We start from the raw sequence: 25,930 nt of genomic DNA on the forward strand, positions 1-25,930 counted from the left end.
TGAGTATCATTTCTCAGGGGTAATGAAGCACCCTTAGAAAATAACACTGGTCTAAACAACTGGTTCCTGACACCCACCTACTCAAGAGGCTCCCATTCTCTCTCTTTTCTAAAGAGCAATGTTGAAGTTGGTAGAATTTGTCCTAAACCCTCAATAGTAACCAGATATTTGTGTCAGAAGCTATTTACCTGTAAGGGAGAATCAACAAACTTGATCCTAGAGAGGAATCGTCGCAGCTCCCCACGGCCAGTTTTGGGGGTGGTCTCCTTTAGCTGGACCATTTGGCCCTCCATCAGTGCCCACCGCAGACTCAGCTTGCTGACCACCAGGGGTGCTGGATGGCCTTTGGAGCTTGGCCCCGTTGTCCTGGTAACATAAAAGGCATCTTTCCAGAGGTCGTTAATTCCAACTGAGGAAGGACAAAAACAAGAGCAGTTAACAAGGACAGGAGACTTCCACTAACAGCAGAGTGGTTTGGTTCAGCAATCAGATTCATTCGTTCATTTACTCCTTCATTAACTCATACAAGAAGTTTATTGAGCACCTGAAAAATGCAAGGCACTGAGCTAAATAGTGGGGTGTAGTGGTGAAGGGCTGGATGCCGGCAAAGCAGCACATTCTTCTGGGTTTTTGTACCATCGTTTCTTTTTTTTTTTTTTCTCACAGGTATGTTTATTATTCATGCCAGCAAGGAAAGGGCACTTCTAGATACAGCGTGTCTCTCATCCCCATCTAACAGCCAAGGTGTATGCCGGGCTGACACTCCCCCACTGCGCACTCGGCTCAGCTGCTAGTGATGACCATGGGCAGGCGTGGGACTCAAACCTTTCAGAGCTGTAGCTTTTTTATCCGCACTCCTGGTCTTGTACACGATGAGGCCTGTCAGCCCCAGCCTCACCTAGATCTCCTGGTAAACGTGGGTGTAGTAGGGCTTCATGGGGACCCACACATTTTTAATGAGGCTCTGAAACATCCCACCACAGGACCAACGGCTCAGGCTGACGCAGAACAGCTCGGGCTGCCATGACCCGCACAGCCAGCTCCTCGGGAAGGTCACCGAACTGTACCATAGTTTCTCTTCAGCTGCTTCTAAGAAAGCCCCAAATCAGAAAACTAGAGGCTATACCAGGGGTGGGCAAACTTTTTGACTCGAGGGCCACAATGGGTTCTTAAACTGGACCAGAGGGCCGGAACAAAAGCATGGATGGAGTGTCTGTGTGAACTAATATAAATTCAAAGTAAAGGAGCAGAGGGGAGAGCAAGAGAACCCTCTGCTCTTTCAGCTCCGCGGGCCGGATAGAACAGCCAAACGGGCCGGATCCGGCCTGCGGGCCGTAGTTTGCCCACGGCTGGACCAACTATGGTGACAATCTGGTAGAAAAGTGAGCACAACAAACTAGAAACTCTGAGAATTCCTAGATTGTCAGCACATGATCATATAAGCCAGTGGTCGGCAAACTCATTAGTCAACAGAGCGGCAAACCGCGCTCACGAGCCGCAGTTTGCCGACCACTGATATAAGCTATTACCTAGCCAGTGTTTATTTCGCCTCATTTTTAAAATATGTGTTGTAATAAAAATGGTCTTGATTCGCCAAAACCGGTTTGGCTCAGTGGATAGAGCGTCGGCCTGCGGACTGAAGGGTCCCAGGTTCGATTCCGGTCAAGGGCATGTACCTTGGTTGCGGGCACATCCCCAGTAGGGGGTGTGCAGGAGGCAGCTGATCGATGTTTCTCTCTCATCTATGTTTCTAACTCTCTATCTCTCTCCCTTCCTCTCTGTAAAATATCAATAAAAATATATTTTTAAAAAAAATGGTCTTGATTCTTAATTACCATTATTAAATGTGCACTAACAGTATTTTATGCTAATATTTAAAAAATTGCTCATTTAGATCACATTCCAGGATTTTGTAAGCTGACAGCTCCCTACTTAGCCCCCTGCCACACACAAAGCCCGTGGACAGGTGTGCTGCAAGCTCCCAATGTATCCCAGTAAGTTCAGAATGCATTAGCTTTGACCTTAAGGCAAATACGTTTCTAAGGAGAAAGCAAGTCTTTGAAGGGCAAGAGGATATGGAAAGACGTAAGGAACGTGGCCAGTCTGGTCTTCCCCATCCGCCCCAGCAGGAACAGATTCCCCAAGGCCAGCCTGGGGAAGGAACCTCTGGGGCGAGACCATCAGACACCTCCAGACCAGCAGGTAGCAGTGGCTGGGTTTTCAGGGCTCAGTTTCCTGAGTTAAAGGTCCCTTATGTATGACCCCAATTTTGCTACATGATACTATTTAGATGCATATATAAAGTAGAGGAACACTTCCCAAATGTTCACAGCCATGACGAGTGGTCTTTTTCCCTTTGCTTTTTCTCCTGGCTGCCATTTCTAGGCAATGGGCATGTTCCCTTTTCCTAGTCAAAGGAGTCTCCACAGATCCTAAACCAACGCCCTGAGCAAACAGTCTACCTCCATCATATCCCTCCAGTTAATTCTAAGTCCTGAGCTCCTAAAGAGTCAAGAAACTACTCTTATTTGTACTCACAGCCCCTGGTGTAGTGCCTGGCATACAACTGGTGCTCAATAAACACCTGCTGAGTGAGTGGATGCATGAATCACCACCACTTAGAACCCTCTGGGAATGGGACCACACTTCCCCCTCAACGTGCAGCAGATTCAGAGGAGGTGGGTCCTCACCCTGTGAGCCTGGTGTGCTTCCCAGAGGGAATGCTCCCGCAATGGCCCTGGGCACCAGGGACACCAGGGAAAACCAGTGGCTCAGCACACCCCCTGTCTGAAAGCACACATCCTTCCCTTGGGGACATGGTCTTCTCACATGCAGCCAGCACATCCTCTCCCCTCGCTGTGTACACAGACTCCCACCGTCGCTGGCACTGACCCTCTGCAGCCGTTACTGTGCCCGTGGCATTGGCCAGATCCAGAAGAATGGAGGGGAACGCCGGGTGCAGGAGGTAAAGGTGGTGAAGGCTGGGTGGCTCAGTTCCCAGGATGACATCCTGACAATGAGGAGCAAAAAGGAAAAGCAAAAGTAATTCTGCATTCCCACACGTGACGGTCCTCGGAGGAGAAAGTGAGGTTACTCATTTCTCTCAGATGCTAAGACCTGATCCCAACTGCAAGGAGAGAGAAACTCCCAGACATAGGAGACATATTCCTAAGAGCTCAAAATCCTAACCACTCACTTCTTCAAACCACTGTAGCTAGAAAATACTTTCTCCCTTTTAAGAAAAACAAAAGGAAGAAAGGAAACGTACATGCCCCGGGACAGAAATCTGAGGTAGATACCGCAGTCTCCTGCCTCTAGGCCTGCAGTAGGAGGGGGAGATGTGTGCAGACAGAGATTATCTATGTATGAAAACATGCCAACGACATTTCCTCTCATTGGATAGTAAAGCCAATTGCAAGTGTCAGGATAGGAGTCACAAAAATCTTATTTACAGAAATAAAGAGAAGGCTGACCAGACAGAGCAAGTCATTCATTATAGAACAAAAACTGCACCCTAACTGGTTTGGCTCAGTGGATAGAGTGTCGGCCTGTGGACTGAAAGGTCCCAGGTTGGATTCTGGTCAAGGGCATGTACCTTGGTTGAGGGCACATCCCCAGTAGGAGGTGTGCAGGAGGCAGCTGATCGATGTTTCTCTCTCATCGATGTTTCTAACTCTCTATCCCTCTCCCTTCCTCTCTATAAAAAAATCAATAAAATATATATTTTTTAAAACTGCAAGGCCTAGTGTCAGTCTCCAAGCTCCCTGTAGCAGGATAAATGCACACTGGAACTTTCTTTAACAGAGTAACTGCTGTGCACGGATGATATCCGGCAGGAGCACGCGGTGCAGCCATGCAGTTGCTACAGCACAGAAATGCCGTGCACGGGTTAGTAAACGGCTGCTCTACTGAGCGCCCCGGGAGCACCGCCCCTTCCCTGGGATCCTCTTGGATCTCCCCTCAGGGAGGAAGTGAAACCCTGAAAAATGACTATCCCCCCTGCTTCTATACTGTCAGCACAGGAAGAAGTCCACTGAGGAGAAGCATGGGCGGGGGGCCGGCAGCCACCACACTCCCACCACATGCTCACAAAGCAGAAGAGGGCTTTTCCACACCCCCTTAGGTCCCAGGCATGACGGGGCAGATCTCTGGCTTAGCTACCAGGACAAGAGAACAGCCGAACTCCTTCCTCACCACCTACAGCATAGGCCCAAATTCCTAGGCATGAAAACCAAGGTCTTACACCATTTAATCCAAATCTGCCATTTCCAGCCTCCTCCCACAATTACTTACCTGCCCACCCCATGCTTCAAGAATGTCTGGTGACTACCTAAACACAAGCTCCACTTTGCTCTATCTAACCTCTTCTCATCTTAACTTCCCCCCCCCGCCAGCCCCCGCCTCAGACTAACTCCCCTATCCAGCTCCTTTCCTCCTGCTAGAACACTGTGTGTCCTTAGGAACCCGACTTGAATGCCACCTCTTTCCTGAAAAACTCTCTACTCTCCCCAGACAAAATGAGTATCTCCTTTTTCGCTTCCATCTAAAATTCTCACTTGTGTTTTCTATTCCCACATTTGTAACATGCCTTTGTTATTTTCAGATACTTACATTTGAGTCATCTGGTCCAATCCCCTCATTTTATTACATGAGAAAACCCCAAAAGTTAAAATGTTAGGTAAACTGCCCATGGTCACAAGTCAGGGAATACCAGAGTGAAGACTATAATCTTTTTTTTTTCTTTTCTTTTTTTTAATAAATCTTTATTGTTCAGATTATTACAGGTGTTCCTCTTTTTTTCCCCCATAGCTTCCCTCCACCTGATTCCCCACCCCACCCCATGCCCTTACCCCCCGCCACTGTCTTCATCCATAGGTGTAAGCTTTTTGTCCAATCTCTTCCCGCACCCCTCACACCCCCTCCCCCCTGAGAATTGTCAGTCCACTCCCTTTCTATGTCCCTGATTCTATTATATTCACCAGTCCATTCTGTTCTTCAGATTTTTTATTCACTTGATTTTTAGATTCACTTGTTGGTAGGTATGTATTTGATGTCACTTTGTTGTTCATAATTTTTATCTTTACCTTTTTCTTCTTCTTCCTCTTCTTAAAGAACACCCTTCAGCATTTCATGTAATCCTGGTTTGGTGGTGATGAACTACTTTAGCTTTTTCTTGTCTGTAAAGCTCTTTATCTGACCTTCAACTCTGAATGATAGCTTTGCTGGGTAGAGTAATCTTGGTTGTAGGTTCTTGCTATTCATCACTTTGAATATTTCTTGCCACTCCCTTCTGGCCTGCATAGTTTCTGCCAAGAAATCAGCTGACAGTCGTATGGGTGCTCCCTTGTAGGTAACTAACCGTTTTTCTCTTGCTGCTTTCAAGATTCTCTCTTTGTCTTTTGCCCTTGGCATTTTAATTATGATGTGTCTTGGTGTGGTCCTCTTTGGATTCCTCTTGTATGGGGTTCTGTGTGCTTCCTGAACTTGTAAGTCTATTTCTTTCACCAGGTAGGGAAAGTTTTCTGTCATTATTCATTATTTCTTCTAATAGGTTTTCAATATTTTGCTCTCTCTCTTCTTCTGGCACCCCAAAAATTCGGATGTTGGTACGCTTAAAGTTGTCCCAGAGGCTCCTTACACTATCTTCATATTTTTGGATTTTTTCTTTTTGTTTTTCTGGTTGGGTGTTTTTTGTTTCCCCATATTTCAGATCTTTGGTTTGATTCTTTGGGTACGTTGATCTACAGTTGAGTTTCTGTATATTCTTTATTTCAGACAGTGTATGCTTAATTTCTGACTGGTCCTTTTCCATTTTTTTGGTATTCTCATTAAGATCCTTAAAGGTCTCACTAAGTTCCTCAGCGGTTTTTAGAAGATTCTTGAGTAACCTTATAAATGTGGTTCTGAACTCTATGTCGTCCAGTAGTTTGCTTTCTTCCATTTCTCTCATTCGTGACATGTTTCTTGGTCTCCGCATTTTGCTGCTTCCTTGTGTTGATGGAGTGGCTTTGTGTGGTAGGTGACCTATAGGGGCCAGTAGCTCAGCCTCCCCAATCACTTGAGGTGGACGCCTTTGGTACACCCCTTTGTGGGCTGAGTGCAAAGTCTTGGTGTAGTTAAGCCTTGATTGCTGTTGGTACACTGGGAGGAACTGACCTCCAGGCCAATTGGCTGTGAGGACCCGCTGTGTCTATAATGGAAGAACTGCTGCGCTGGAGACACGCTTATGGTGCAGGACTTGTTTCAGTGGGGCTTTGGTGCTCACTGAGTCTGCCTCTTGAATGTATCACTTATGGATGTGAGGAGTTGAAATCTGGTGTCTCACACTGACCACTAGGTACACTGGCTTCTGGATCTCCAATGGGGTGCAGGTCAGCTACTGTCTGAGGCCACCCAGCAGGCGCTACAGGGAGAACTAAAGTTTTCTCCTCTTTGCTTGGGGTTTGGAGGTTTTGGAGCTGTCTGACCCAGGCTGCACGTTTGCTAGGTTAAGCTGCAATAGGGCAGACCATTCATATGCTAAAGCCGCTGCTTGGAGCTTGGGTGGGTTTGTAGGTTGGGCGGGGCGGGGTCTCAGGGCGTCACTAGGCTAGGGCGTAGCAAACAGCGATGGCTGCCAGAAGTCGGCTCTGCGTCTCCGTGTCTCCGCCTCCCGCGCCCCAGCACAGTAAACAATTATTCCTGCGCACAGCCCTGCAAGCAAGCCTCCCTCACTTTCCGACCCCACGGCAAACAGTCCAGCTTCTCCCCGTAGGAGTTTGGGTCCCCCGCGTCTCCCCAGAAACTGGAGTTCGGAGTAATCGGGAGCTTGTCTCCCTTTGGGTTGAAAATAGCAGTGCTCCCAATTCGCGCGTCTCTGTACCTCAGCTTTTCCGCCCTTGTGCACCCCTCAATGCTGTTTGCTCTTTCCTTCTAGTTGTAGAATTTCCACTCAGCCAGCTTTCCCGTGGTTCTGGGTGATAGACGTTTTGTCTTTTAGTTGTAGTTTTGAAATTGTTGTGCGAGGCAGCAGTTTAGGTGTTTACCTATGCCGCCATCTTGGATCCTCCTCAAGACTATAATCTTGATGTTAAGCCAATCTGATCCTCAATAAGAGGGAATATATTAGCACTGTCATTCATGGATAAAGAGCTCGAAGCTCAGAAAAGTTAACTGACTTGTCTGACAGCACACAGTTGGTGAGTTCAGGACTCTTCCTCCTTCGATCTCTGCATGCTCCCATCATTGGGGACCATCTCTCTTCTCTGGAGGTGCAGCACTGTTTCCAGTGTATCCTTAGGTCCCTACAGAGAACATGGTACCTGGCACAGAGCAGGTACTGGTCAACATGTGTTGAACGAAATCAAGGTGGGTCTCCCTAAAAACTCACCGGCACCTCTTATTCTGCCTGACTCATCAACAAAATACCACAATATAGCATGTAAGACTTTCTGCAATCCGCCTTCTGTGTATCAGATCTTCTCTCCCACAATCTCCCCAAGTGAACTCTCACTTCAGCCGAGCAGGGCCCCTCTGTTGTAGCAGCAGCCAAGGGGCTGGGGTCGGCTGCCCCACAGCCTGGCTGAAAGGCAAAGGCGGGAAGCAGAGCTCAGTAGGAAGCAGGCTCCTGCTCTGCCCACTCGAAGGCTGCTTTATTCTACCCACAACCACCTGGAGCTGTGGCTGGTCTAATGACACCTTCAGACCCAGCCAGCCCCACAGAGCAGCCACCATCCGACAAAGTGACAGAGGGACCCTCCCAGGCTCACTTACGGAATTGGAAGGTGCAGCTGGCAGCCCTTCAGCCCAAAAGAGGAAGACGGACTTCTGGTCTGAAGTAACTGCTGAGGTGGTTGGTGTTCTTTTCAAGTGACATGGAGCAGTGTAATTCCAAATAACAGAGCCAGAGTCCCCATCCACCACCATCATCTGTACGAGAGAAGACAGTGAGGAGAGCCCATCCTCAGAAGGGCAGCAGGCAGACAGACACACACAGACAGACACACACACACACACACATTCAAATAACATTTATTAACAGGCTGAAACAGATGCCAACAGATTCGTCTCCATCCTGCTCCTTCCCTTGTGCAGCGGCAGCAACGCTTCAGAACCATGATTAAGTGAACGCCGTCTCCTATACGCTGCACTGAGAGCTTCCGTGGCATGTGTAGTTCATCCCTAGGGTAGTCTCAAATTTAAAAGAGCACCGTCCAAACAGGCAGAAAATAAAGAGAAAACGCACTCCTTAGCTGCATCTCTCAAAGGATACTTAAAGAAACTGAATTCATAATCCCTGGCAGCATTTAAAGTTCCTTTCCCCACAAACACCTCACACCCAACAGCTGTAGAGCCTGTCACCTGACAAAACGCCCCCTTCTACCTCTAGCTCAGTGTCATTCTCCCTTTCTCCTTGGTGTCTCTGTTCCTCAGTGTGTGGAAAGACTACATACACCTCTTTCTACCATCACTTCCCTATTCTTCCTGTCTCTAGGGACTTGCTCTTCTCCGTCCATGTTCAGACGCAGCCTCACATAGGTCCTAGAGAGACAAACTCCTCTGAGTGAGCAGACAGGAAAATGGGCTCACAGTTTAAGATTCCCTTTGATAGTCTTGGGAAGAAAAGAAGTCTAGAGACATAGCACTGAACAATTTTATCCAGTCATGCGTATTATCTCATTTAGCTGCCACAATAACCCTATGAAGTAGTAGGCAGTGTTGTTACCCATTTTACAGATGCAGAAGCTGCAGCTAGGCAAAATTATGTAATTGGCCTAAGGACACCAATAAACAGTGGAGCCAGGATTAAAACTCAAGTCTTAACTAACCTACTATATATATACCCTCTCCCTCAATCCTGCCAGGAATGCCAATGAACATTCCAATCTCTACCTGAAGTTTCTTTGAAAGACAATCAGACATTGCTTCTGGAAGGCTCTCCCTGAAGGGACACTTGATCACGGGATCTGTCCTCTGCTCGTGACCGAAAAACCCTACTGCGTCCACACTTCATCCAAATTCTGCAGCTTTGCTTTCAATACCCTCCATCAGCTGACTTTATCCTGACCTCTCTGGCAGGAACCCTCAGCCCATCCTTATCTGTAATTGGGCAAACCTCTTCTTTGCCCCCATGATTCTGCACATCCGACCCCCCGACCACCATGAAGCGTCTCTTGACTTTTTCACTCAATCTGCTCTCCACGTCCCCGCGGCAGTGTGAGCCTCCATTACAGCACAACGTGGCAGAGCTGTGTACGAACAGCACCCCAATGACTGTGAGTTACAGACAGTGGCCTGGCCTTCATTCACACTGTGTTCTCCACAGACATCATGTGCGTTCCAGCACAGAATTTGGCACACTTTAGAGGTGATGATTAAGTGTGTGTTGAATTCGCTCTCAGGGAACAGTGTGCAATATATAAATACATATTTTACAGTGAAGATAAACCAAAAAGCGAGGTCAATTATAAAAAGGAAAACATAAAAACTCTTGTTCTGCTTCTAGTGTTCAAGAAATGAAAACTGCCTATCCAATCATTACATCCTCACATTATGCAATCTCACGTAAAATGAGAAAGAACTATTACGTGTCCTTGGGACATGCCATGCCTTTCTGTCTCTGGGCGTCTGTCTGGTCTTGGTGTTCCCCGCCTGGCATGCTTCCCCATCCACCCCTCACAGGATACAGTTCAACTTTCAAGTCCCTGCTCATCCTTCCCTCTTCTATAAAGTCCTCCATAAAAACCCAGCCCCCACAGACATCCTGCCTTCGCTGAAATGTTAGGTGTATATTGGATGCACGGAAGTATTACATGTATTTATGCCTGTATTTATGCCTTCCTCCATGTCAGAAGGCTCCTACTGCCTCGCTGTGAGGAATCCACGAGGTCTCCTGTGCAGGAAGGTTAGCCAGAAAAGCTTCCGATGCTACAGACTTTAGCACTGAGTTGTGCGTATTCACTTTATCCATTCAGCTAGACTTTGAGTTCTTTGAAGGAAGGAACGTATTTTGGGTTCTCTTTATTTCTCCCAGTGCTTAGCGCAGAGCTGCACACAACGTATATACTTTATATGTGTTTTGATTGATGTGAGTCCCAAGGATTTACCTTTTTCATCCCGACTCCATCCTGTATCTGCAGGAGGAAGTCTAACGTCTGATCGTCAGTGAAATACCCAGGAGTGGGCTGGCTACAAATGAGAACAAGGTAAGAGAGCAACGGTGAGAAAACAAGGACCTCTTTCCCTCCCTTCTCCTGCATCAGCCCCAGATATCAAACAATTGTTCTGGGCAGTTTTTAAACACAGGAAAGTGGTTCAAAGCAGCATACGTGAGAAGGAGTGCACTGCCAACCTGGGTAGGCCCTGAAGACTCAGGGTCCAGTGCGGTGTGAGGTTCTGCCCCCGGAGCAGGACGAGGGCCTGTCTGGTTGTGATCAGGAGGTTGCTGCAGTTGGAATCCGGTGCCTTCACCATCTGGAGCAGCTCAACACCGTCGCTGAATCACCAAGACCCCGACAGTCAGTCTCTGGATTAGATGAGGCTCCTGACCCACTTGTCCTGTCCTTTTCTCTTGGTACACACGTTTGTATAACTTCTATATTCATCTCCCACCATTAGGGGAAGTTTGCCGTTCAGCGAACTCTCATTTTCCTGACCTTTAGAAACCAAGAATCCCTAGAAAATCCACGCAAGTTCATAAAGAACTCACAGAGGTGCCGCATACCACTCACGTTGGACACTCTGGGGAAGAAAACAGAGCCAAAGAGAGCGGCAGGGAAGGGAGGTGCGGATTTGGGCAGGAGTCCTGAAATTGCCATTAAGCGTGGACAGTGACTCCTGGTAAATATACACTGCATCACATTATTTCTTTCTCTGCACAACTGGGACCATTTTACTTAACATCTCTCCAATTCACTGGAACAATAGGACACTGCCTCCGAAAATGATTGAAAACTCCTAGTATTAAAGAATGAAGACAATTATTACTAAATGGGTAAAATCCACTGCATATGACAAACAAACTACATGCTTTTAGTTAAGAAGGAAACAAAAATAAAAAGTAAGATTTCATGGATGCTATTCTTGCTTCTGCCAAAATGATTCTTCAACTAAGAGAAAAAAATACAGGGAAAGTATGGTAGATATTTCAGCAGTTTGACAGTTATTTTAAATAAACCTATCTCACTAATTTAAAGTTCCCCAGCTTCACCCCGACTCAGAACCTAAACAAATATCCTTCTTTCCAACCTGCATGCAAAGGGATCACACATCATCATCACTAACACAGAGATATCAACACAGTATGTTATCAAGAAAATTTCTCACTCACTTTAACCAGATCACAAGGTAATAGCTTAAGACTATCACTGCTTCCCCCCAAACCTCTGCCCACATATTCACCAGCCCAACCAAATTCAGAGACTCCATGGCACGTGAGAGTTTGAAACCTCAATGACAAGGTCCTACCTGTAAATGTCAATGAGTTCTGACAGGTTGATGGATCTTCGCTTCTCCCATTCTGGCTCTTCCATCTGCAGAGAAGGTGGTGCGCTGTCTCGATTTTGGGCCTGAACAAAAATGTCCCGCAGGGTGACAGCTTGGATATTTCCTAGCACCACAGGAAGAGCCAACACTGAGAAGCTGAATTTAATAGACCTCCCCCAGGATGAGGATCTGAGAGAGACTTAGAGCCTGATGAGATGGGTCTACCGTAGCCCCCCTGAGACTGGTCCAACAAGGAGTGAATCGGGAAGTGATTATATAGAGGCTGGACAAAAAGTCTTCTCTTTGGAGAAGGCAGCAAAGGGGAAGCAGAGTGAATAACCTGCAACAGGTAGGACAGTGAGCACTCCCTACTATAGGAGGTGATGAAAGGGCTGGTGTCAGCAATTCCCCAGCTTTCACCCAGTCTCACAAAAGAGGCCTAATCACCTACATCCACGGGGAACAGCCAGCCTTGCTTCTTACCAAAGCCAAACAGGATGTAGACAGCCCCATTTGCGGTGATGTAGACCTGAGGACCAATCAGATTCCCCACTCCGACGATGTTGTACTTCACAGGTCGGCCCACTGGACTCCCTGTCCGGCCAGACACCAGCAGAAAGCACAGATCTTGCTGAAGAATTGAAAGAAGGGGGTCCAGTCAACAGAAGCCCTATTGTTTCCCAATCAAATAGTTTCTCCACATAGTCATTGCTTCATTGTTAGCTAAGGATTCAGAAACACTTTCCAGGTTGGAAAGCACCAAGCCAAAACTGCTTTACTTTATTCCCTGAAAGTAAGAAAGAGAGGCAACTGTCCCCTTCCCTTGTTAGACACCCGCAAAGGGCATGTTGATGGTAGCTCAGGCAATTTCTCTGAAGTGCAGTTTTGGCTAATGGACAGTCTCTTGAGACCAGAATTCTAGCCCAGAGCTAAACAGGATAGCTGACCCCTGGTCTCTGCTCTCATACCCAGAAATCCCCAGTAATATTTGGTCCCAGCAAGAATCAATGCAGACACTGATCTCTGGTCATAACATTACACATCTGCCTGGCCACTCTCAAACAAAGATGGGCAAACTTTCTGTGAAAGGCCAGATGGTTAATACTTTAGGTTTTGCGAGCCAAATGTTTCTGTAACTACTCTACCACTACAGTGTGAAAGCGGCCATAGATAATATATAAATGTGTTCCAATAAAACTTTATTTACAAAAACAAGCAATGGGCCAAATCTGGCCTGCAGGCAATAGTTTGCTGATCCCTACTCTAGAGGATTTTCTTTTGGGGAGAGTCACTGGTTGGGAAATATGAGGACTGTATCAATATCCTGACCTCAGTAAAGCTTTTGACAAAGTTTATCATCCTGAGTTCTTATGCATAAGATAAAGACAAGTGATTTCCAGTGTACCAGAGGAGGAGTCAGTGACAATGCAGAGGGAGGTTTTAGTGGAATGTCACAGCACTCTGCTTTTGTCCCAGGCCTATTCATCATTCCTATCAAGGTCATGGATTTGACTGGACACAATACGAACCAAATCTGATTTGGCCATAGATTGTAAAAATAATAACATTACCATAGTAAGTCTATAACAAGGCCACAGAACTACAAAGTGATAATTATTCAGAATTCACACACAGATCTATCTGGCTGCAAAGCCCCACCTGCCATAGTTAGTGGAACCATAATGAGACTGCCAGGGAAATGGGTTCATAGTGGTAAATTATCCATTTAAACTCACAAAGCAAACTTATTTAAAGCTAAGCCCTTGTAATAAGAGGTTTCAAGCAGCATTTCTAACAACAATACTAGGAACTAACTAAAGATGAAGTGCTTCCAGAAGGAAATACAAGGACCATTTTATAGAGCATACCTGTGATTCCCCAACAGCCAGAACCACAAGATCTCGAATGCCATCTTCGTCCACATCTGGCAGTACCACCCCTGGGGCAGCCAGGGTACCGTTGGATAGGTAGTTTGGGTTTAAAGTCCAAATGGCTTTCCCTAAAGAAGGACAATAGGCTGATCACAATGATGGCTTTCTGCTTCCTGAAAAGGCTGGCCACAATGCTCCCAGGCCAGAAAAGAGAAACTCAGTGGCTGAACAACAGATAGTAACTCCTACTTCCTTTTTACCTTACTGGGAGGAATGGAGCAGAGAGTGTGAGAGGAAATCCCCAAGTGCCTAGGTAACAAACCCACGTAATAACTTCACACCTGATGTTTTAGATAAATGGAGGTACTAACATCTCCCCAAGAGAGAGGAGCCCACTTGTCTGGGACAGAGGAATTGATCTGAGATTATTACAACTATTAAGGAACCACCAGGGCAGCCAAACAGAAAACTAACTCTCTCCTACCATGTGTTCACCTGAGTAGAGAGATCAATCGTAGATTTTCAACATGACCTCAGCTCTAGAGTTAACTCGCATGCAATCCTTTTCCATTCAGAAGTACCCAGGACCAAACCCCAACCTCTAAAATTGGGAAGGATGATATTTATTCAGTCCAAGGTGTTAACAAGCATACCAATAGTATACTTATGACTCTGTAAAGAGCCTTCATTACACATTATTCTTTTTCATACCTTTGCCATGTATGTCTAAATGCAATAAGAAGATAAAAAGCCAAACAACATGCCTCAACAAATCTTACTTTCTTCACTGACATATTTTTAAGTAGTTGATGTCCAAGTTCACACACGCACCCCATAGCTATCAAATATGAAGAGACAATGCTCAGCTGTCTTTTGTGGAAAGAACAAAGTAGGGAGACTATCTAGAAACCAAAGGCCTCAAGGTAGTTTCTGTTCAGACTAAACTGTGGATCTAGCACTCAACCTATTCCAACCCTTTCTGTTATCTCCCTAAAATAACCGCCTTCCAAAGCAGTAAATCAAATTTTCCACCATGTGAGAATGGAAGGTCCTCCCCTACCAGATTGTTCTAATCCGAGACCATGGCTCACTGGAGCAGAGATCTTTTGTGGCAAATGATCTTCACCTGATGTCGCATTGAATGCGCTGAGCATCTTGTGCATCCCTGTCACAAGGCAGATGGTCCCGGCCACGCTTCCTGGCATCAGATCCAAACATGTAATATCTCGAGCCTCCTCAGGGAGAGGACTAGACCAGAGTGTGCTGCCATTCATCCCCGAAAGGCACACGAGAACAGCAGGAGGCCGTGAGACACCTAAAAGCACACAAAAGAGAGAAGAAATGAAAGGAGGCAGAGGAAAGAAGAAGTAGAGATAAGCAGGAGGCCAGAAAATCAAAAGTAAATGGTGGTAAGGCAGCAACCCACACCTGTGTACTCGGCTCCCTCCCATATTTCTGGTAACAGACCTTGTCCTGTCCTGTCTGTTCAACACATCTTGTCCAGGACAAGAGCCCTGGACCTCCTCCAGGCTGCCTTATGCAACTCCACGCTTGCACCTCTCCCAACACCTCTGCTCCCATGCCTGTCACCTGAGCCCAACAAAATACTGACATCCTTAAGGATAAAGGCTGTGGCATTAATTTCTGTACATGCAGTACCTTACAAAATACTGGTACATAGCAACCAATTGTTGTCTGAATAAAGACAGGAACAAAAAAAAAATTGAGAATATGAAAAAATTGAGAACAACAACAACAATAAAAAAAAAAACCAGCAGGGAAAAGTATGCTCAGAAAAATGAGGCTACTAAACTAGATCATCTGCAGAGCAGGGAGCAAAATACCTGAATTTTAATTATCACTAGCAAATGCTCCCTGAGGGCAGAAAAAATATTTTTTTTAATAAACCTTAAGATTACACTTAACAACAATCAGTAGGTAGGTCTTCCTGGCCTAGAGTTCATTGGAATCAGCTGATTTGGCCCCAATCAGTAAAAAAAATACTACCTGGGCAAATTTATACCTAGGTCCAAGGATAGCTGGTAAAGGATTGGAGTAGCTCACCTCTTTAATAAATAATCCTTTGTGTCAATCAAAAGCAAAACAGTATCTTTCTTTGGTGCCAGTTTTACATCCACTTTCAGTACTGACCCATCTCACACACTTTCCACCTCCAGCAACAACTAATACAACTTTGTGGCCCCTATTCCTCAGTGCTGATAGTTAAAATCACAACCTGAAAACAAGAGTCAAAATGTAGCTCACAGTTTCAGCCTTGGTTGCCAGAAGCAGTGGCACCCATGACAAGTGTGGTGATAAATGTTAACATCTTGACTTCTCATGGATGCTCTGACATACTGTGCTGCCCTTCCCCTAAGGGGCCCTACTGACTCTACATCAATTCTCTGACATCTTTTTCTGGATGGTGATGGGTTATCCCTTCCCCATTAGTCCATGACTCCCTCAGGCAAAGACCACACTCATTTTGTTTAGATCAATATAATCAGCAGAGCTCTGCTTAAGGTACACAGCAGGCATTCAATACGTAGTCACTGAATGAATGGATGGACAACAGAACAAACAAATAAAAACACAATCCTTCTTATGTTCAGGGGCACAGAGCTTTGAACCCACTGTCTGGGGTTAAGGGCAGCAGTTTGACATAAAGGTCAAAAAACATGAACTCCATAGCCAGACTCCCAGGATTTGGGTTGCAGCTCTGCCATTTATCAGCTGGGGGACACTGGGCAAGTTCCTTAGCCTCACTATGCCTCAGTTTCCTCATCTGCAAACAGGTGAGGAATAATTATATTGTCTACCTAATGGGATTGAGATAAGGGACAAATTCATCCATAATATATGTTATAGACTTCATATGGTGCATAGCACATATGTTAGTGATGTTATTATTTTTGCAATCTATGGCCAAATCAGGCTAGTTTGTATTGTATCCAATTTAAACCCATGAGCTTGTCACTATGAATCTTGATATGTAGCAAACCATACAAATAACAAATGACCAAAAAGAAATCTCTAAATCTAAGCGTGGATGGGGGAAATTTTTACTTCAAAGCCTAGCTAATGAGTCATAAGCAGGAAAAAATATAACTCAGGTTCAATCACATCGTCAGCTTTTTGCCTGGAGGTTCTCTCTGTAACAGATCTATCCCCAAATGGCTTTTATTTAGTGCACAAGCCCCAAAAAGGTATTTCTTATAAGAAGGGCACATAGCCTAGAATTTTCTAGAATAGACTTGGATGTTTATTTCAGGGCCTGAATGATTAACAAGTAGTTACTAGTGCATCCTCAACCTCAAACTGGAGTTCCTATATCAGCTCACAGACTATAGTTCTAATCCCCTTTAACGGAGGCCACAAGACAAGCCAAAGGTCCTGTGGACCTATGCTGAAAACCAACGCTTTTTTTTTCTTCCTTTTGCAGTTGACCTGTGTAACAGACACTCAGTTAGGGTAGGTTGTGAAAGGTTTACTAAAGAGACAAGATGTGGTCAGGGTATAGGAAAACCACCAGGAATAGTAAAGCCCTCATAACTGTTACTGCTCCCAGGCCCAGAGGGACAGTGGAGGAAGTGATTACTGGAACCCAGAAAAAGCAAGTCCTGTAAGAGGACCACCTTGACAGGACTTGACAGGAGCTGCAACCTGTGATCAAGGATGTAGCCAGGCTGAGGTAATCCAGCAGGGAGGAGACCAGAGGAATTCTCTCCTCCCCTCCCTTCCCCTCCCCTCCCCTCCCCTCCCCTCCCCTCCCCTCTCCTCTCCTCTTCTCTCTCTCTCTCTCTCTCTCTCTCTCTCCCCCCAATTTCTTGCCTGTGCTCCCCATTGGCCAAACCCAATTGGAAGTCCACAGGCAAGGGAGACCTCTGACATAATCCATGCATGGTCCTCCCCAAGCAGAAAGCAGAATGGAGAACAGAGACAAAGGGAGTAAGCAGTAAAAGGATGGCAGTCACAAAAGAGTCACAGGGATGTAAAGTAAGCAGAAGAAAGTGTGATATATTAGTATGTGAACATAAGCTTTCTGCCGGGGATGAGAAGGTAGGAGAGTCAACATTTACTGTAATCTAAGAGGCAATGGAAAACGAACTGGGAGAAAACTCAAGAAACCTCAGTACTAATGCTGAGCACTGCAGGCATGTGGGCAAGTCACTTCCTCACTGGTCAGCTTCCTCCCTGGACTGGTGACCACGAAGAGTTCCTTCCAGCTGCAGAGCTCAATGGTTCCTTGACTGAGTGGTATTTAGAAGCAGGAACTTCCTGCTGGGGGTTATCTTGTGTGACAGCTCATGATGCCTTCCTATTCAGGACAGGCCCTTTTCTACATGGCCCCTTGGGAGAAGCTTTCTGGTCAAATCACTGGAGCAGCCTCTAAAAGACACGTCTCTTACCGACGGCACTGCCATTCCTTGAAGTTACAAAGGAGAGAAGCACATCCCGCAGGCCATCTCCATTCACATCAGCCAACCTCAATGGAGACAGGTCCCCACCTGATAAACACATTAAAAAAAATCCTTAGCAACTTGCCACAAACCAGTTAAAAAAAGAAAGGGATACATAGTGCCAGTACTTCATAAAAAACAGGCAGACTTTCAGTTCCAAGTAACAGAGAGTAGACACAATTCTGCCTATTCCTCTCACTGAGTACAGCTAAAATCCCTGGGCATCATACATAAAGCAAATACGAGAAGACTCTGGAAGGTCTGGCCAGGCCTTGAGCCTTACTTTTCTCTTTAAATCGCCCTTCCTACAGCTTTGCTGTCCCCTGAACAGTGTTGGCTGCGTAGCAGGAACCCAGCAAGCCAATGCTCTGTCCTATCTACAGCTAATTAAGACCAATGCCAACACCTCTTTCACCCTGTCCCCTCCCTTCTGGCAACCACCAGGCCCCTCTCTGTGTCTATGAGTCTGTTTCAATTTTGTTCGTTCATTTATTTTGTTCTTTAGAGTCCACATATAAGTGAAATCACATAGCATTTGTCTTTCTCTGACTGACTTATTTCACTGAGCATAAATAGCCTCTAGGTCCATGCTGTTGCAAATGATAAGATTTCATTCTTTTTTATGGCCAAGTAATATTCCATTGTATTAAGAAGTACAAATTGGCAGCCACAAAAGAGTCACAGGGATGTAAAGTACAACATAGGGAATATAGTCAATAATATTGTAGTAACTATGTACGGTGCCAGGTAGGTACTAGAAATATTGGGGAGAACACTGTGTAAAGTATATGACTGCCTAACCACTATGCTGTACACCTAAAACAAATACAAAATGATATTAAAACTAAATTGTAATTGAAAAATACAATGCCAACAGAAACACAAAAAAGCAGTATCTTCCCAAGTTTTTTGAGCTGTATCTTAACCTCCTAAAGGCAGCTCTATACACAGGGGGAGAAATGCTATGTGACACATGTTAAAGACTTGGAGGAACTTTTCAAGGCAATCAGAAGCTTTACAGAATTAGGGATAAAAATCCTGCAACTCACCTCCCTGGGGGCCCAAGTGGCGGCTCCAAGTGCTGTGCAGATCTCTGGGGGGACAGGGGATCAGGAACGCACATACGAGCACCAGGACCATCGAGATCACCAAGGTCAGCAGAAACACAGATGTGCGTACATAGGACACGATGGAAGAGGTTGTCTTCTGCTCCAGGCCTCCGAGGGGTTCCGAGGGATACCCCTCTGTGGGGCCCTCCGAAATATGTGGCTTTGCAGCCCCTGCCACCTCAGCATCTGAGTCAGGCTCTGGGGCTTCTCCCAGAGGACTCTTCCCATTTTTGACCCCTCCGTTCTTCTGCTGCAAGTCAAGCACAAGATCGTCCTCACTCTCATCACTGTCGGCCTGTGTGAGGGGATCATACTCCCCTAGGTCTGGGCTCTTCTTCCCTGAAAAGACAGAAAGAACGGGCTTCACAGAGAACAAGGAAGGAGAAACCCTCACCAAGTACATGGCAACTGCAAACACCTAGGAAAACACACAGAACTAAGCAAACTGAAACAAATCTAGATTTACAACCCCGGACTTGCATCGCTCTGCAAAATAGACATCAGCATGGAGGAAAGGGTGGGGGAGGGGAGAAATCACCGTGTTCTAGAATCATTGCTTTCAGGAGTTTAAGAAACTGGAAAAGAAATGGAGAAAGAAAATTTCAAATATCTTTTTAGGTTTTTGTTGTTGTTGTTTTAAACTCTCCTAATCTGTTTGAATCTCACTAATGAAAAAAAAACCATGGCTCTTATATCATCAACCTTCCATATGGCTAATATGAATATTTTCTTTGCTGTTCTTAGGTATGTGATGTTCTGATCTTTCCTGGAACTTCCCTAAACCTTTAGAATAATGATTCTCTATACATTGCTCCTCACAGTCCAATATTTGTGGCTTCCTAATTGTTTCTATGAAACAATTTAGAAAGTTGAACACTAAATGCCACCTGGACATGTTTCACTGGAAATTCACTCCTAAGAACTTCACTGGGATTCCAATGCCTTTCAGTACATGTTTCAGTAAATAGTGTTTATCTATAAAAATGCTATTCTGAGCACAGATTCCAGGAGGGAGCAGGAACACAGAAGTAGAGGACTTGTCTTGAAGTTGATTTACACAACAAGGACCTATTTTTACTTAAACCTTATGTTTATTTGGGGGTGGTAAAGAGGCAGAAATTACAGGAGGGCTTAAGCACACCTCCTTGCAAGCCACCCCTTGGCCCTCGCTGCCAATGACTGGATGATTTTATGCCTTTATTTCATGTTATAACCAAGTAAAAAAAAAACAAGAAAAAGTTTCTGTTTTGGAAATTACCTGGTAAGCTGTTACTAATGTAAATGCTACTTTAAATCTTTTGTTAAGAAGAAATATAGGGAGAAACCAAGATGGCTGCGTAGGTAAACATCTAAACTGCTGCCTCGCACAACAATTTCAAAACTACAACTAAAAGACAAAATGACATCATCCAGAACCACAGGAAGGCTGGCTGAGTGGAAATTCTACAACTAGAAGAAAAGAGAAAAGCATACTGAGACTCACAGGAGCTGCGGAAGGCAGAGGTACGAAGGCATGCGGAGAGGGCTGGCAACTGAGTATGCAGCTGGCTTTCTCAATCGGGAGGGAGACAAAAGCTCCCGACTGCTCTGAACTCCAGTTCCAGGTGAGACTCTGGGGACCCAGACTTATACGGGGAGAAACTGGACTGTCTAGCACAGGGGTGGGCAAACTTTTTGACTCGAGGGCCACAATGGGTTATTAAACTGGACCGGAGGGCCGGAACAAAAGCATGGATGGAGTGTTTGTGTGAACTATATAAATTCAAAGTAAACATAATTACATAAAAGGGTACGGTCTTTTTTTTTATTTATTTCAATAGTTTTATTCATTTCAAACATTTTAACAAGAAGAATGTAAACACTAATTATTATAATTTGAAACTTCAAAAAATGGAGGAATCATAGCACAATAACATACCTTATATTGAAGATGGCAAAGGCAAAATAAAATTGCCTAACAAAGGAAAGGTACAAAAGCCTTTCAAATTAAACTTAAATATAATAAAATAATTTAAAACTAAAACAAATAGAAAAGAACAAAATGTGCAAACAGTAAATTAAACATTTTCTTTAGTGCAACTTCCAAATTATGCCCGGGACATAGATGTAGATGGCAATGTAGACTGGGTTGAAAGGTTTTTGGTCTTTAAAACATCAACTTCAGTGGGAACAGTGTTGTTGGTCTCCTTTTTAGCTAATGCTCTGATACTGTGCTCTCCAGGGGCGTGTAACCCTACATCACCAGGATAACGTGTCTACGCATTCCCAGGGTGATGTCGGGGGACGCATCAGTGGGCATTACAAGGAGCCTCTGGAAGATTGAGAAGTTGTTCCTTCTACTGATTTATATCCGCCCACTCAGAAGAAGGAGCTGCGGTCGTGTTTCCCGATGTTGCCATGTTAACACTGCTGCTGGTGAAGGAGCGGAGGGGAGAGCAAGAGAACCCTCCGCTCTTTCGGCTCTGCGGGCCGGATAGAACAGCCAAACGAGCCGGATCCGGCCCGCGGGCCCTAGTTTGCCCACGGCTGGTCTAGCAGCAGGCGAAACTTGAGGGCAGCTTTCTCTCAGAGGTGCTTGCAGCAATTACCATAGGACACTGAGACCCAGGGGCCTCTTAGGGCAGGGCTGACAGGAAGCCATTGCTGTCTGCTCCGCCCTGAGACTCCACCCCATCTAAGCTGAGTGCAGAGGCTTTTGCATATGAATAGCCTGATCCTTTGAATTCTAAACTTACCTAACAAACTGCAGCTGAGTCAGTGAGACCCAGAACATCCAAAAGAAGGCCCAAGGCCCTGCAGCAGCTTACACTGCTTCACACCTGGGCCTCATCTGGCACCTCCAAAACCCAAACAAAGAAGAGGAATCTGCAGATCTCTCCGTAGCTCCTGCTGGGTGGCCTCAGGCAGAGGCTAAATTAGCACCTCCTTGGAGATCCAAGAGCCAGTGCACCCAGGGGTCAGAGTGGGACCATCGAGATTACAAACCCTCAGATCCATAAGGGACATACTCAGGGGGCAGACTCAGTGAGCACCAAAGCCCCACTGAAGCAAGTCTTGTCTCATAAGGCTGTCTCCAGCACAGAAGTTCTCCCAGCATAGACACAGCTGATCCTCACAACCAACTGAACTGGAGGTCAATCCCTCCCAGTGATACCAACAACAATCAAAGCTTAAATACAACAAGACTGTGCACACAGCCCACAAAGGGGTGCAACAAGAGTGTCCACCTCAGGTAACTGGGGAGGCTAAGCCACTGGGCCCTATAGGACACCTAGCACACAAAGCCACTCTATCAACTCAAGGAAGCAGCCAAAATGCGGAGACAAAGAAACAGGTCACAAATGAAAAAAATAGAGGAGAGCAAACAACTGGATATAGAGTTCAAAAACATGGTTATAAGGTTTTTCAAGAATTTTCTAGAAAAGGCCAATAAATTTAGCGAGACCCTTGAGGATATGAAAAAGGACCAACTAGAAATTAGGCATACACTGACTGAAATAAAAAATAATATACAGAGATCCAACAGCAGACTAGAGGATCGCAAGAATCAAGTCAAAGATTTGAAATACAAAGAAGCAAAAAACACCCAACCGGAAAAGAAAAAAGAAAAAAGAATCCAAAAATATGAAGATAGTGTAAGGAGCCTCTGGGACAACTTCAAGCGTACCAACATCCGAATTATGGGGGTGCCAGAAGAAGAGAGAGAGCAAGATACTGAAAACCTATTGGAAGAAATAATGACAGAAAACTTCCCCCACCTGGTGAAAGAAATAGACTTACAAGTCCAGGAAGTGCAGAGAACCCCAAACAAAAGGAATCCAAAGTGGACCACACCAAGACACATCATAATTAAAATGCCAAGAGCAAAAGACAAAGTGAGAATATTAAAAGCAGCAAGAGAAAAACAGTTAGTTACCTACAAGGGAGCACCCATACGACTGTCAGCTGATTTCTCAACAGAAACTATGCAGGCCAGACGGGAATGGCAAGAAATATTCAAGTGATGAATAGCAAGAACCTACAACCAAGATTACTCTACCCAGCAAAGCTATCATTCAGAATTGAAGGTCAGATAAAGAGCTTCACAGATAAGAAAAAGCTAAAGGAGTTCATCACCACCAAACCAGTATTATATGAAATGCTAAAAGAAGTATTCTTTAAGAAGAGGAAGAAGAAGAAAAAGGTAAAGATAAAAATTATGAACAACAAATACATATCTATCAATAAGTGAATCTAAAAATCAAGTGAATTAAAAATCTGATGAAGAGAATAAACTGGTGAATATAATAGAATCAGGGGCATAGAAAGAGAGTGGACTGACAATTCTCGGGGGGAAAGGGGTGTGGGGGTGCGGGAAGAGACTGGACAAAAATCGTACACCTATGGATGAGGATAGTGGGGGGGGGGGTAAGGGCAGAGGGTGGGGTGGGAACCGGGTGGAGGGGAGCTATGGGGGGAAAAAAGAGGAACAATTGTAATAATCTGAACAATAAAGATTTAATAAAATAAAAAAGGAGAAATATAAAAAATCTAATTAAAAAGGGAAAAAGAAGAATCCTTGATCCTAATCTCAGTCTCTGGTCACTGTGATCTTGGTGATATCACTTCATACATTACATCTCAGTTTGCTCAAGATATGAAATGAAGCAATAAAACACTATATGGAGACCCATATGGGACCCATATACTTTAGTGTAAAGTTTAGTGTTTGGTACATAGAAAGTCAATAAATATTTGATTAAAAAAATGAACATTCAAAAAAAATGAACATTCCACAGAATAATTTTATAACATTAAGTACTTTGCAAAACACACACACACACACACACACACACACACACACACAGAGAAAATACTGAGTAATCTGGCAGTCTGTTAACTACAAATTTCTATATATTTTCTCCTTCAAAGCTATTCATTTGGTCTGATAAATATTATATTTGATTTTAAAGGCAAAAATTATTTTTAAAAAATTATTTTTAGGAATTTCATTCAGAATAGTACTTCAGGATATGCCATAGAGTCACTACAGGTTCAAGCTAATCTCATCTAGTTTATATATATCTACTAGAGGCCCAATGCACGAAATTTGGCAAGGGGCTCGGCCCTCACAGCCCCCCGCAGCCCCTCGCAGCCCCCACAGCCCCTCGCAGCCCCCACAGCCCCTCGCAGCCCCCACAGCCCATCGCAGCCCCTCGTAGCCCCTCGCAGCCCCTCGCAGCCCCAGCTTCGTCCGGAAGGTCATCTGGACGGTCATTCTGCCGCTCTGTCTAATTAGCATATTGGCTCTTTATTATATAGGAGGATTCTATGAGCCAAATTATTTTATTAATTAGGGCATTTCATGCCCTAACCATCTCAGGTAACTTGATAATAATTTACAAACAGAACCACAGGTTGTTGTAATAATATTAACCCTACTATTTTTTGAAGTGCTTCTTTTAACTAAATGAATATACCTAACAGGATCTTTAAAATGTCCTATACACAAAAATGGGTATTATTCAGCCCATAAGGAAATTCTGACACAATGGATCTTCAGTACATTATGCTAAATGAAATAATCCAGTCACAAAAAGACAAATACTGTATGATTCCACGTATATGTAGTCAAATTCACAGAAACAGAAAGTGGAATTGTGGTTTCTATCTTCACAAGAAGCAGGCTGTCAGCACAACAGGTTAGAAAAGCAGCTGTGACACAGTCAGTTGAGGAGAGGTAGATTTTTTTTTTTTTTTGACAGTCTGGGTCCAATCAAAAGACAGAAACCAGACAGTAATTCAAAGAGGGCAAGTTTAATATAAGGACAGGGGAAGAGAACGCTAAAAGACAGCATACAATTGAAAGGAGAGGGCTAAAGAAGGGCAAAGTTGACATTTAAAGGGCCCAGAACCACTTTCACACATCAGGCAACAAAGGTGAATTTGGAGTTCAGGGGCAATAAACTGACAACAAAGACAAGTAAATGCAAAACCAGCATGCCTAAGACCTTGGGACAAACTGGCAGCTCCCGGCAGGACAGTGACATCCACCGAGGAGGCGGGGGAGGCGGGGGTGGGGGTGGTGGTGGTGGTGGTGGTGGTGGTGGTGGTGGTGGGTGGGTGTGTGGGTGTGTGGGTGTGGGTGTGTGTGTGTGTGTGTGTGTGTGTGTGTGTACTGCCCTAGCTCACTCCTCTGGCCCCAGCCACTGCTCACTTGTCAGCCAGTAGCTAGCTGTTAAACAAAGGCCCATATAAACATGAATAGCAAACAGAAAGGAACCATCACTAGGTTCCAAAAGAAAATGGAAAATGTAGTCATTCTGTAAGATACTACAAAGTTCTACAAATATTCAAGAAAAAAGTTACAACAACACTTCAGACGAAATCACCTCAAGAACAAATGCTGGACAAATGATACCATGAAATGTAAGAAATAACGAACAGCTGCTTTCCCATGGAATTCAAGAAAGTAAAGAGCCTTTTCTGAAATAAGAAAAAATATATTTCTAAGGAGAAAGACAGTTCAATAAGTAAACAAGCAGGGCTCAGAAAAATGGAAGAAATAATAAAACAATTTTTAAAAAGGTATCTTTGTTGGGATCAGCAAAAAAGAACAGACTCTGCTGAAAACAGAGTCAGAGGTATAAAGAATAGACTGGTGAAAATCAAGAAAAGTGAAATGTAAATAACAATGGCTGGCAATTCTGAGCCCTTACTATGCACTTTTCCAAGCCCTTTCACTCTTATCTCAGTAAGTGTTCAGAACAACTCTTTAAGGTAGACACATTATTATCTCCATTTTAAAGATGAGGACAATGAGATTTGGAAATTTAACTAACTGGCCCAGAGCTAAACAGCAAGTAAGTGATAGTGCAAGAATTCAAACCCAGGCAATCGATCCAAAAAAAACCCAAAAACAACAAAAAACAAACAAACAAACAAACCCAGGCAATCTAGCTTTGAAGTCTGTACTGACTACTACTTATGGGCCTCCCACAGAAAAGAGCAAGGCTGTTAAAAGGACTAGAAAGAGCCCTGGCCAGCG

At 44.7% G+C, this 25,930-nt stretch overlaps 1 protein-coding gene and 1 pseudogene across 4 annotated transcripts in view; both read right to left on the minus strand.

Moving 5' to 3' along the window:
• FAM234B (family with sequence similarity 234 member B) overlaps positions 1-25,930 on the minus strand; it is a 34,308-nt gene that overhangs the window by 3,972 nt on the left and 4,406 nt on the right. For all 3 annotated transcript variants that reach the window (XM_080660918.1, XM_080660920.1, XM_080660919.1), the window contains 11 exons: positions 18,844-19,242; positions 17,744-17,842; positions 14,461-14,649; positions 13,332-13,462; positions 11,947-12,094; positions 11,446-11,587; positions 10,331-10,474; positions 10,086-10,167; positions 7,753-7,908; positions 2,893-3,010; positions 189-409 (listed from right to left, as the gene is read on the minus strand). In XM_080660918.1, coding sequence (XP_080517044.1) covers positions 189-409; positions 2,893-3,010; positions 7,753-7,908; positions 10,086-10,167; positions 10,331-10,474; positions 11,446-11,587; positions 11,947-12,094; positions 13,332-13,462; positions 14,461-14,649; positions 17,744-17,842; positions 18,844-19,242 — 1,829 coding nt within the window. The remainder of the gene's footprint in view (positions 1-188; positions 410-2,892; positions 3,011-7,752; positions 7,909-10,085; positions 10,168-10,330; positions 10,475-11,445; positions 11,588-11,946; positions 12,095-13,331; positions 13,463-14,460; positions 14,650-17,743; positions 17,843-18,843; positions 19,243-25,930) is intronic.
• On the minus strand, positions 453-973 carry LOC308244718 (ATP synthase subunit ATP5MPL, mitochondrial-like; annotated as a pseudogene). The gene has a single exon. The product of its transcript is annotated as an ATP synthase subunit ATP5MPL, mitochondrial-like (transcript).

This window comes from Plecotus auritus (genome assembly GCF_963455305.1).
Source record: "Plecotus auritus genome assembly, chromosome: 3".
NCBI lineage: Eukaryota > Metazoa > Chordata > Mammalia > Chiroptera > Vespertilionidae > Plecotus > Plecotus auritus.